This window comes from Bubalus kerabau, chromosome 12, assembly GCF_029407905.1.
Source record: "Bubalus kerabau isolate K-KA32 ecotype Philippines breed swamp buffalo chromosome 12, PCC_UOA_SB_1v2, whole genome shotgun sequence".
NCBI lineage: Eukaryota > Metazoa > Chordata > Mammalia > Artiodactyla > Bovidae > Bubalus > Bubalus kerabau.
In genome coordinates this window covers 52752797-52765312 of record NC_073635.1, presented here as the reverse complement: position 1 = coordinate 52765312, position 12516 = coordinate 52752797, and the positions used below count along the sequence as shown (strand labels likewise).

At 35.0% G+C, this 12516-nt stretch overlaps 1 protein-coding gene across 11 annotated transcripts in view; it reads left to right on the top strand.

Annotated features, from left to right (window-relative positions):
• The window catches only part of MYCBP2 (MYC binding protein 2), a 260797-nt gene that overhangs the window by 160040 nt on the left and 88241 nt on the right, over nucleotides 1-12516 (top strand). For all 11 annotated transcript variants that reach the window (XM_055542695.1, XM_055542698.1, XM_055542697.1 and 8 more), the window contains 6 exons: nucleotides 2174-2399; nucleotides 3871-3989; nucleotides 4630-4717; nucleotides 5942-5991; nucleotides 8592-8764; nucleotides 10428-10572. In XM_055542695.1, coding sequence (XP_055398670.1) covers nucleotides 2174-2399; nucleotides 3871-3989; nucleotides 4630-4717; nucleotides 5942-5991; nucleotides 8592-8764; nucleotides 10428-10572 — 801 coding nt within the window. The remainder of the gene's footprint in view (nucleotides 1-2173; nucleotides 2400-3870; nucleotides 3990-4629; nucleotides 4718-5941; nucleotides 5992-8591; nucleotides 8765-10427; nucleotides 10573-12516) is intronic.

The following is a 12516-nucleotide window of genomic DNA, read 5'->3' as shown; positions in this document are numbered from 1 at the left end:
CTCAGAGATTCTCTTTTTGCTCAGCATTACAATCTTTTGCTGTCATTCAGTTTGATGCTCAAATTTCAATTGATTTGGTCAGGGGAATTCTGTTCAAACTAGATTCTGTGTCCTTTTCCTGTGTTTTCATCAGTTTTTGAGCACTTCTTACTAATTCCAGTCAAAACCGCTGAGGTATTTTCTTCATACCATTTTTGTTTATGTATGCCACTATAAAAATTAAAAATACTACATAAAATAAAGTTTCTTTGCAATGTTTTTTATATTAACCCTACTAACATTAATATAATCAAAGTACTTTATTCAGAAGTTGTTTGGAGTAGTTCATTATATATATATGTGTGTAGGTGGCTATATGATTAGTTTAATATAAAGTTAGTCTTGTTTATTTGTACTTAATTTTTATGAGTTTTTCCCCTGCCCCACTTGATTTAATATTAGTTTTAAACTATGTGAAATACTAATATAGCTACAGAAATAAAATTAAATAAAGCGACATACTCAGAATTATAAGTCCTTTTCCTTCTCTGCTTCTGCCTTACTCCAGTAAGTATCATGGTTTATCCTTACTGCATTCTTTTTTGGAAAAAAAATCATAAAGATTGATTTAGATGTAGTCTTATTTTCCTTCTTTGTTTAAAAAAATAGCACACTGTATATACTACTTTGTACTTCGCTTTTTAAAAGTAACACTGTGTGTAAAAATCTCTCCATATCCATTTATAGAGATCATCCTCATTCCTTTTTACAACTTCATAGTGCTCCAGTGTTGTCAAGATGTATCATAGTCTTTGAGCCAGTCTGATGTGTGAGCATCTGGGGTGTTTTAATTTTTTTTTTTTTTTGCAATGAATAAACAGTGCATATGGTTGGGGGTTTTTTGTTTGTTTTTGTTTCCATATTGTTAGAGGCATATCTTCAAACTAAACTTCTAGAAGTAGGATTGCTGGGTTAAGCAAAGAATGGGGAGCCTTGTGCTCGGTATATCTGGAATTGCTGATTCAGACGGTGAGTGTAGTTTTGCTAGATGTTGACAGTTCCCTTCCATTGAAGTTATGGCTTTTTGTGTCCCACCAACAACATATGGGAATGTTTATTTTCTCACGGCCTCCCCAAAGGAGTATGTGTTTAAATTTGGGAGCTTTTGCCAATACAATGGGAAGAATGTTGGGAAAATGGTGCCTCAGTTTAGTTTTAATTTACATTTATGTTACTGTGAACTACGTTGAGTTTTTTATTTAAGGATTATAAAAAATCCTTTACTAAATATAGTCTAAAGTAATTTTTTTTAGATTAATATCATACTTGGGAAATTTCTTAAGGTTTATGTCATGTCCTACAACCAGTTCATAGTTTACTACTTGACATGGTCCTGCTTAACTGTAATTTGACTACAATTACAGAATTCCTTCTGCTATGATGATGACAGAAACTTTAAAATGGCTTTAAAAATACATGTAATTATGTGCCATCATAAACTCCTGCATACAGTAAAATTTTAGGATAGAAGACTATAAAAATCAAGGCTTTTATCAAGTGTATAAGTGTGTGTGTTTATATTCGCATAATATTTGAAGTTGCAAAGTTTTTTTGGTTAATGAGAAGAAGCATTTGTATTAGGTACTATGAATGGTAGATAACCTAAACGTGACTAAAACCTTACATTTTAATGATTTATTCATTTCCATCAGTGTATCTTTATATTTTACCTACGCAATTACATTGTCAGTTACCTACCTATATTCCTTAAATGCATACTGACTGAAATGGAAAATTTATTATGTAAATAAGCTCTTTTACAGGAAAATCAGATAGCTTTTTTTTTTTTTTTTTTTTTTTCAGAAATTAAGCAGTTTTGTAATTGTTTTTTTAATGATATCAGTATATACTTAGACACAATGCAGTATCAACCACATATTAGAAAACAATAGATATTACAACGGGAGAGCAGAGACAATTGATACTGACCATTAATACCTTGGTTTCTGATCACTTAATTCTTAAAATTTTACAGTATCAATTCCTTACTTAACATTAATGTTACAGTAAGTTGAAGGCATCAACTTCATCAAATGAAGGCATCATTTCCAGTATGATGTCCTACTTCTAAACTAGACCAGAAGCTAAAATCTGATTCTTCTTATGTGAGTGGCCTCTTGTCTGTTGACTTCAGGTGACATTCCCAGAGTGCGTGCGGTGGATGACACTCGAGTTTGACCCTCAGTGTGGCACTGCACAGTCGGAAGACGTCCTCCGTTTGTTGATCCCCATTAGAATTGTTCAGAATTCAGGATATGGACCAAAGTTGACAGCTGTTCATGAAAATCTGAATTCCTGGATAGAACTAAAGAAATTTTCAGGGTCCTCTGGGTGGCCTACTATGGTGTTAGTGTTGCCAGGTAAGTTTTTTTTTTTGTCTTATTTTGTTTTATGTGGTAAAATACATGCATTTATAAGGATTATGTTTAGTAAAGATACACTATTGAAAATGTTTATTTAATTTTCAGAAGAATGTCTTCAAGACTTACTCTGTATCTAGATTGCTGTTTATTAGTGAAGACTCTCTGGGCACTGGGCATAACATGACCAAGGTTTAGAAAAGAGACTGTTCTGAGGATCTTGTGAGAAAAGATTAGCTTGTCCAAAGAAAGTGTGTCAGTCACTCAGTTGTATCTGACTCTTTGCGACCCCATTGACTGTAGCCCTCCAGGCTCTTCTGTCCATGGGGTTCTCCAGGGAAGAGTACTGGAGTGGGTTGCCATGCCCTTTCTGGGGGATCATCCCGACCTAGGGACTGAACCCAGGTCTCCTGCAATGCAGGCAGATTCTTTACTGTCTGAGCCGCCGGGGAAGCTTGACCAAAGCAGAGAGTTAATACTGAGGCCAAACTATAGAAAAAGTTGGATTAGGTGTTTATTTTCCCAGTAAGTGTTGAATTTTAAAAAGTTGCTGAGGACTTCTTTCTTTCAAGAGAGCTAGTGACCCATGGAGCCCACTAAGTTATGTAAAGCTTTGTTTTCAAGCTTGAAGAGTATTTGTGGCCAGGTGGGTGCCACAGATTTGTTATTGTAGTCTGTTGTTTTTTTAACCACTTAACCATAAGTTAAGTGATCCCATGATCTTGCAAACCGAGAGCCAGTTCGAATTCAGAAGCTTCTTTCTTCTGATATGACCTGCCGTGTTTGTTTGTGAAGAGATCAAAGCCAGATTCCAGCTTAGAAAAAAGGCTAACCCAGGTCATCTCAGTTGGAGAAGGAAATGGCAACCCATTCCAGTATTCTTGCTAGGAAAATCCCATGGACAGAGGTGCCTGGTGGGCTACAGTCCATGGGGTCACAAAGAGTTGGACATGACTGAGCTACTTACACATACAGGTCACTTCAGTAATTGACAGATAATTGACAGTGATTGCTCATGTAACTTACTTAGGACATGTGATTAAGAAGAATTAAATCATAAAGAAAAATAACAACCTGGTATGGTTTTATTGTTTCTAGTGTTGTTTTTAGCACAGTTTTGTTCAAGTAAATGTAGAAACCCCAAAACCGAATACATTATTTAGTGCATGTGTGTTCAAGTCATGTCCGACTCTTTTGCGACCCCATGGACTGTAGTCCAACAGGTTTCTCTGTCCATGGGATTTTCCAGGCAAGAATACTGGAGTGGTTGCCATTTCCTTCTCCAGATCTTCCCTACCCAGGGATCAAATCCACATCTCTTACAGCTCCTGCATTGGCAGATGAATTCTTTACCACTGCGCCACCCGGGAAGCCTGATTTGTATTGCTACCTATCTTGAGATGGATAAAAGTAAGGAGACTTTAATAAAGTTGTTTCAGATTTTGAACTCAGTGTTAGTTTTTTTTCTTAGGGAATGAGGCCCTTTTTTCATTGGAGACTGCATCAGATTATGTGAAAGATGACAAAGCTTCTTTCTATGGTTTCAAATGTTTTGCAATTGGATATGAGTTTAGCCCTGGACCTGATGAGGTGAGAATGAATTATCTTCTTATTCTGTTAAGGAAGATTGTGTTTCTGAGGGCTACTATTGACTTGGATTGTGTTTGCTGTCTATATTCAAGAAGCCTGAAATTTTATTTTAAGCTAGGGTGTGTAATCTATTTTGTAGTTTAATTTTGTACAAATTAATTGTGTCTGGTATTGCTGTTTTTAATATGTGGAGAGATCAGAGTCTGTGCAGCATGACCCAGCCTTTAAAGACGTAGTATAATCCTGCCTGTTCCAAACCTGGTTGGTGACTGTACCTTTCTGAGTGATTTTTGTAAGCTAATTTCACAAACGCACTAACTTAATATCTGTCGTAAAGATTTCAAGTAGTACTGTTTAAAAAAAAAGTTAAGGTGAAACAGTGATCATGTTCCATCAAAGTAATAAATGAAAAATCCTTTGGACTATGAGCTGTTGGTCTGAAACAGTATAACCAATGTGAGACATAATATTGAATCTCTTAAACTCTTAATTAACCATTAGCTGCTAATACATGCTTTCTTTTTGTTTCAAATGTTATGCTGGAATGCAAGTCACATTTTTTGATAATCCACATCATCTCTCAAAAATTGCATCTTCCAAACAGTTTTTACAGCATCAGATTTTTTTTTCAATTCTCCAGGGAGTCATTCAGTTGGAAAAAGAACTAGCTAATCTTGGTGGGGTTTGTGCAGCAGCTTTGATGAAAAAGGATCTAGCACTTCCTATTGGTAAGTGTGATCTTGTACTAGGTATTCATGATTTTTAAAAAAGTTACAAAATTACAAATAGAATGTTTATTAAAAAAACATCCTGAAAATAGTTTAGCAAAATGAATTTAACAGTCACATATATTCATGGGCAGCTGCTTACTATATTAGAGACAATGAGACATTTGTGTTCTATTCATGTGAAGGAAATTGCTACAACCTCTTTGAAGGAAATTTGTCAATAACTATTCAAATTTTATATAAATATACCTTTTGATATAGCATTTTTATACATATTTTCACAAATACTCAAAAACATACATTATAAGATAGATTAATTTATCAGTACTTGTGGTTATAAAACCTAGGAGCAACCAAAATGTTTGTCAGTTGGGAACTGTTCAATCAGCGATGGTATATCTATACAAAACAGATGTAAGTAGCTGTTAAATACAGTAACAGAAAAGTAAACCTATATGTCCAGGCCAAGAAAGATGTCCAGATTATATAATTATATGATGTTCATTTTTTTGAACATCATATTGTATATATATATATGTTAATATATGTGTATGTTCCCGTGTATGTAGGCTGACACATACATACAATGATTATTTGCATACAAAGTTTTTAGAACAATACATAGGAAACTGTTGATACTGTATCTTTGAAAGGGGATGGTGGCAGAATTTTTCATTCTGCACTTCTGTATAATTCAAATATTTCCCATTGAACATGTATCACTTTGGTTATAATATTTTATAAGTTCATTAAGCTATCAGAAAATTCAATAAATGTTCTACATCAAGCAGTAAAGCAGAAAATGTTTAGAGAATACAGTCACTATCTTGGGCTTTCCTGTCAGTAACTGTTGTTTACTAAAGATGAAGTTCTTCTGTAATATAACTGAAAAAGAAAGACTCAGGTTCTGAATAATCAGTTTTTCTCTTTTTTTCTTAGATAAATACACTAAAGTAAAAATATGCATTTGTGTATATAAATGTAATATATATCTTTTGATACACTTGATGGGTGCTTTTTTTAGTATTGTCTTGAGAATTACAGCTTATATTCACACTGAAAATAAGCATTTTAAAATTTAAACCACTGAGATTTATCCAGAATGATAATAGTTCTCTTCAATTTGGAATATCAATTTTTGGAGAACATGTAATGAATGCAGAAGACTAGAAAGTTAAATGAAACATTGATATATTTTGGTAAACCTTTTCATTTACATACCAGGTAATGAATTAGAGGAGGATCTTGAAATTCTTGAAGAGGCTGCTTTACAGGTATTGTCCTCAATAATTATAAGGATAAACTTTGTACATTAATTTTAAGCCAAATTTTCACTCAAATCAACCTTGTTTTTCTTGAGCATAGCACTCATTCATTGAGTATTTCATTCTACAATTGGCAGTTATAAAGATAAATAACTCATAATTGCTCCCCTTGATGGAATCAACCCCTGTATGAGCCCTTACTGAACTGCACAGTGGGTGTTGACTCTGGAGTGAGATGTAAGCCCTGCTGGAGGAAGAAGAGCTACCAAGGGCCCAGAGGAGGGTTTTGTCCAGGGGTGGACATTGAAATTAGATCTTGAAAGAAGTTTTATTTTCCAGTTAGAAAAAAGATGTTAGTAATAGTAATGGAAATAATATCTATAGAGAAACTTTATAGTTTACCATATGCTGTACTGGTGTGCTCAATTGTGGCTGACTCTGTGACCCCATGGACTGTAGCCCACCAGGCTCCTCTGTCCATGGAATTTTCCAGGCAAGAATACTTGAGTGGGTTGCCATTTCCTTCTCCAGTAGTTTGCCATATTTTTGACATTATCTGTCTATTTCTGCAGTTACACTTTGAAATCACTATTTTCTCTTGTATCTGACAATTATATCAGTTCAGAGAAGTTTTGATTAAAAATTCAGCCAACTGGGAGATTGAGGCTAGTATCCAGGTCTTCTAATACTTACAGTTAGTGGTTTACATGTTATTTATTTTCTGAAATGATTACAGCAGTAATAATAAAAACAAACATTTATTTGATCTTTAACTTTGTTTTATACTTTTAAATCATTTAGTCCTTACAACAGTCCTATGAAGTAGGAACTCCTAACTATAGATAAGGAAACTGAGATACAAAGAACTTAAGTAACTGGCTCAGAATCACACAGCTAGTGAGCAACTGGTCTAGAGTTTGACCTTTGGCAATTTGGTGACAAAGTCCATGATCTTGATCACTGTGCTCTAATTGTAGGGAGCCATGGTGTCCTCAATAATGTTAAGAAACTTACATTTTTTAAAATCCCACCAGCTTTTGTTTTTCCTTTTAGAAAAGTTAAATCTCTGTATCTTAAGATAGAAAAATAAAAATTAATTCAAAAAATGTTTGGTGAACATGCTATGTGTCATATAGCATTCTAGCTAAGGAAATCCATCAAGTAGCTCATCATCCAAGGTATTATGGCTTATAGAATGTTATTTAGGCCAGATGTGAGGAGATCTTTATTGTGCCCCAATAAAGAAAAAAGTGATGTCCCAAATTACACACCTTTTTGGCATGTAAGGTAGCCATGATGGTCTAACATACATTAAAACCCATGCTTGTTAGGCAGGTAGTGAGCATTTAAATGTGTTGTGTGTGTATACTTAGGTATACACACTATATACTTAGGTATATAGTCATGCCAATTCTTTGCAACCTCATGGACTGCAGCCCACCAGGCTCCTCTGTCCATGGAATTTTGCAGGCAAAAATACTGGACCAGATTGCCGTTTCTTCCTCCAGGGATCTTCCTGATGCAGGGATCGAACCTACACCTCTTTGCATCTCCTGCATTGGCAGGCGGATTCTTTACTGCTACATCACCTAGGAAGCCCCATTTAAATAAGTTATTTAAATTGTATAATAACTACAAGAGATCGTTCGATCACCAGTTTATACCTTTAACTGATTCAGGAATGGTCTGTAACTTGTTAGCTTAAGAGGACATAGCAATAACTCATCCAAAGTCTGAATTTGGACTCAGGTCTGTTTGATATTAAAGATTATGATTTAGAAATTGCATGGTTCATAAAATGCAGGAGTTACTGTTGTAGAATTGAAAGAACTGGAAATATAATAGTTTTCCATGAAAAATAATTTGTTTTGAAATTCATTATACAGTCATTAAGATTTTTCTAGAGTTTTAGCACTTGCAGCAAGTCTTTCTAAAAACACATGTATACCTGTGGTGGATTCATTTTGATATTTGGCAAAACTAATACAGGTATGTAAAGTTTAAAAATAAAATAAAATTAAAAAAAAATAAAATAAAATGTAAGGTGTGCTTCTCATCTAGTTGAGGACTAAAATTTCTGTTTTATCTGCCCTTTTTCCTTAACTTTAATAAGGCTTACACAGGCTAATGCAGTGTAGGTGCAGGCACAGTCAGGCTTCCATCACCTTTTTGCCTGAGTCAAGACCTTGGTACCCACCTGCCCAAGAGCACAGACACAGCCTACCCAAGAGAACCACCAGTAACAGAGACACAGAAAGCGGGCAACCTCTACAGCAGTCTTTAGAGGGGAGCCCTGGCCCTGACAAACGGGGATGTGACACATGCAGAGAAACATGCGGAGAGCTTGGGTGGGGGGAGATGCAGCATTAGCTCTAACCTGCAAAACTCAGATAAATCACTTCCTTTTGTGAGTGGAATGAAACTGAAAGTATTATCCCAAGTTTTTCCCTGCTGTAAGTTTTCTACTGTTCAGAGTAAAGGAGCACTGGGACGTGGGGAGAAAACGATTTCCCCAAAAAAGGCCTATCTAAAATTGGGTGCAAATTCAAAACAATCATGTGATTAGAGTTTCATATTTTAAAATATAAATGTTCTCTTTTACCCAACAGGTGTGCAAAACCCATTCTGGTATTCTTGGAAAGGGTTTAGCTCTTTCTCATTCACCAACTATATTGGAGGCACTAGAAGGAAACTTACCACTTCAAATCCAGAGCAATGAACAATCCTTTCTGGACGATTTTATTGCTTGTGTTCCAGGATCAAGTGGTGGAAGGCTTGCGAGGTAATACACTCTTAAGTCCTATAGTGATTTTCCTCCAGGGCTTACCTTAGTTTTCATTTCTGAAGAGAAAGGAGAGGAGTCATTAGGATGTTACAGTGCCACCTAAAATAATGTAGTTTATGTGTTTTGGACTTTCTGAAATATAAAGTAGTAGTTAATATTTCAGTATATTTTAAAAATATATAATAATTGTTAAAAATATAAAGACTACATGGTAAAATAGAGAAGTCCGTGAATTTGATGGTAATATTTAATATCTATACTAAACTCCTAAATTTGTGACTATATTTATCTTAATATGAGGATTTTTTCCAAATCTACAGTTAATGCAGATATAAATTAAGAATTTAAATCAGATAATTTAAGATTTTAGAGTTAACATTTATTTTGTTGCTATTTGCTTTTTTTGAAGGTGAACAAATATGCTGACTTGAGTAATTTCACTAGTAAACATGCCTCAGAGAGTAAGGAATCCACCTGCAGTGTGGGAGACCTGGGTTCAATCCCTGGGTTGGGAAGATCCCCAGAGGAGGGCTTGGCAACCCACTCCAGTATTCTTGCCTGGAGAATCACATGGACCAGAGGAGCCTGGCGGGCTAGTCCATGGGGTCGCAAAGAGCCAGACACGACTGAGCGACTATATATGGCACCAAACTAGTAAATACAGAAATATAACCTTCTTTCTGGCTTTAATTTTAAAAATACAGAGATTACTTTTTAGTTTTTAAAAACCAAAGTGGTGATTGGAGAAAAATAGAAAACATCTTTTAAGTCAGCCTCACTGCCTTCTTCATGGACCTTTTCGTGTAGTATTCATCACAGAATTTACTCATCAATCATCTCACACGACAACTTGAATGTAGATCATGCAAAGAATTCAGGCATGGATATCACAAAAAATAGAATTTGCATGGAAGGAATGGTAGTGAGGGAAAATCGTTACTAAGCTGTGTAAAGAGAAGGTAGTGTATTTCCAGCCTTTTGCTCCCCAGCAAGCAAAATGTCACTTCTGTTTCTGTTTTGACAGAAATGCTGCTCTTACCCAGGTCTTCAGGTTGGCAATTAGGCAGACCTTCCTTAAGTAGTGTTATTTGGGACTTCTAAGTATATACAACCTAAATTCATTTTCTTGGTTATTTTAAACCAACCATAGTTAAAATTTCACACTTTCTGATTTTACAGTTGTTTCTGATTTATTTGTAATCATCAAAAATTTCATAAGCTTTAGCATATTTGTTTAATGAATTTGTCATTAATAATTTCCAGGAAGTTAATACTTGTTATCCTTATTTTGTGTGCATGCTAAGTCATTTCAGTCGTGTCTGACTGTGCGACCCTGTGGACCATAGCCCACCAGGCTTCTCTGTCCATGGGGATTCTCCAGGCAAGAATACTAGAGTGGGTTGCTATACCTTCCTCTAAGGGATCTTCCTGATCCAGGGATTGAACACTTAATCTCTTAGGTCTGCTGCGTTGGCCAGCAGGTTCTTTACCACTGGCACCATCTGGGAAGCCCATGGTCCTTATTACTAAGTTGGAAATGATAATCCTTTTAGCACTTTGTTTAGTATAGTTTTATTCATTTGGCCTAGTTTCATTTTAATCAGTGAAGATATTGATGAATGTTTGATTTTTTGTTTACTTGTTTTTTAATCCCTGTTAGGTGGCTTCAGCCAGATTCCTATGCTGATCCTCAGAAAACATCTTTGATTCTGAATAAGGATGATATTCGGTGTGGTTGGCCTACCACCATCACGGTGCAAACGAAAGACCAGTATGGAGATGTGGTACACGTTCCCAACATGAAGGTAATTGTAGTGGGATTAAATTAATAGACATCTATGCACTATTGTAACTCATAAAATTTTAGAAATGACAAGAGCTTAGAGTCTATTTGCAGTACGCTCCTTACTTATATGCAGTGAAGGAAGCTGAAAATTTTTAAATGATTTGTTCACATTAATCAGTACTCAGTTATCCAAGTTTTATACTTTTTGGATTTTGCTTCAGATATGCTAGATGCCATGGTGATTCAAAGGGAGGGTAAGAAAGTGTCCATCAAAAGAGTGCTAATCACACAGAGGGAAGACCATCATATATTAGTCATTGACCAAATAAATGAAAGAATACATTTAAAAATTTTATGTATGTTTTTAAAAGACTTTAATATGTTTTGCATTTGGTACTACTGAAGCAACGTTTAAAATATAATATTGATACTTATTAAATAAATCAGAAATACCTAAATTTGGATTGTAAAAGAATGAGGAATGGAACTAGTTATGTGCTATACTGAAGAATATAGTTCTCTGAACACCTCTTCCCTGAGACATTAGTTAATAATGACATTTTAGAGCATATTATAGTAAAGACATAAAATTAAGTCCTCTATGTTATATATTAATTAAATATCTTATTTAAAACTTTTATTAGATTTCTGGAAACAGTGAATATCGAACAGAAGTTTGTATAGGCAATCCCCAGCTACGCTGGCCCCTTGAAGTTGTATTTACAAAATGATTAGGTTATTTGGAGTTGATTAAGCCTTGAAATCTTTTTTACTCACAGAGAAGCTGATTTTACCTCAATATACTAGCACTTTTTCAACTAGTTGGTATATTATTTCATTTGTACCATGGAGAAGCACAATACCACTGGCACCTCTTACTTGATTCATAGTTTAAAAAAAAAAAAAAAAGAGGACAATAGTTTATATGTCTTAAGACCAGTAAGTAAAACTGTATGGAAAAGCATTTGGCCCTGATACTAAACAGAATTCAGGCTTTACTAGTGGCTTTCAATGTTTTGGCCATGACCGCCCGCAAGAGTTTCATCGTGACCCAAACAAACATATATAGGATAGAAGAGTATGTATTCTTTTAATTACATACAGTATACATAATACATATCCATACAGTATGCTTCACTCTTACATTTTCTCTTCTAGCTTACCTTTTTAAGGAAGATCATACCCCATCAAAGTGTTTTCATGCTAAGAATTACTCTTTAGAATGTAAAAAGCATCACAAATTGTTAAAAAAAATGGAGTAGAGAGTAAAGTAATTCTGATAGTGATAACAAAAAAATGACTCTCCCCAAGGACAGAATTTTTGTCCCAATACAGTATGCTTTAATATGTTGAAGGGTTTTGTGTATTCATTGATGAATTTCTTATTTCAAAGTGTATTTGTGAATTGTTAAATCCCATCTCTGAGCCCACAGGAAGTCCCTTATTCATGTGACTGTATCGTAGTTACTATTTTCCAAGTCAGCATAACATTTCATTTCTTTTTAATGTTCATACTTACTATTGTGCTTACAGTAGATCTTTAGTTGCATTTTCTTATGTTTCCTCCTTTGCATCTTTTATTGTCTCTTGCTGCATTTTAGTATCTGGGCTGTTTACATCTTACATTTCAGAGTCAGACTTTATGCTTTATCTATTTTTGTTCTCCTCTTTGGGTTCTTTTTTAGCCACGTGATCTCTCTCTCTCTCCCTTTTTCTTTCTTTTTTGTTTATGTGTGTTTGTTTTTGTCTGCACTGTGTGGTTTGTGGGATCTTAGGTCCCAGGTTCAGGGACTGAACCCAGACCCATGGCAGTGAAAGCACTGATTCTTAACCACTGGACCACAGGGAACTCCATCTCTCTCTCTCATTTCTTCTCTTCTTTTTTTTGCCTGTATAGTTTGCTTCTTGAGAACAAGAATCCTGAAGCCTGTTAATATACTCAGATTCATATCAGATTTATCTA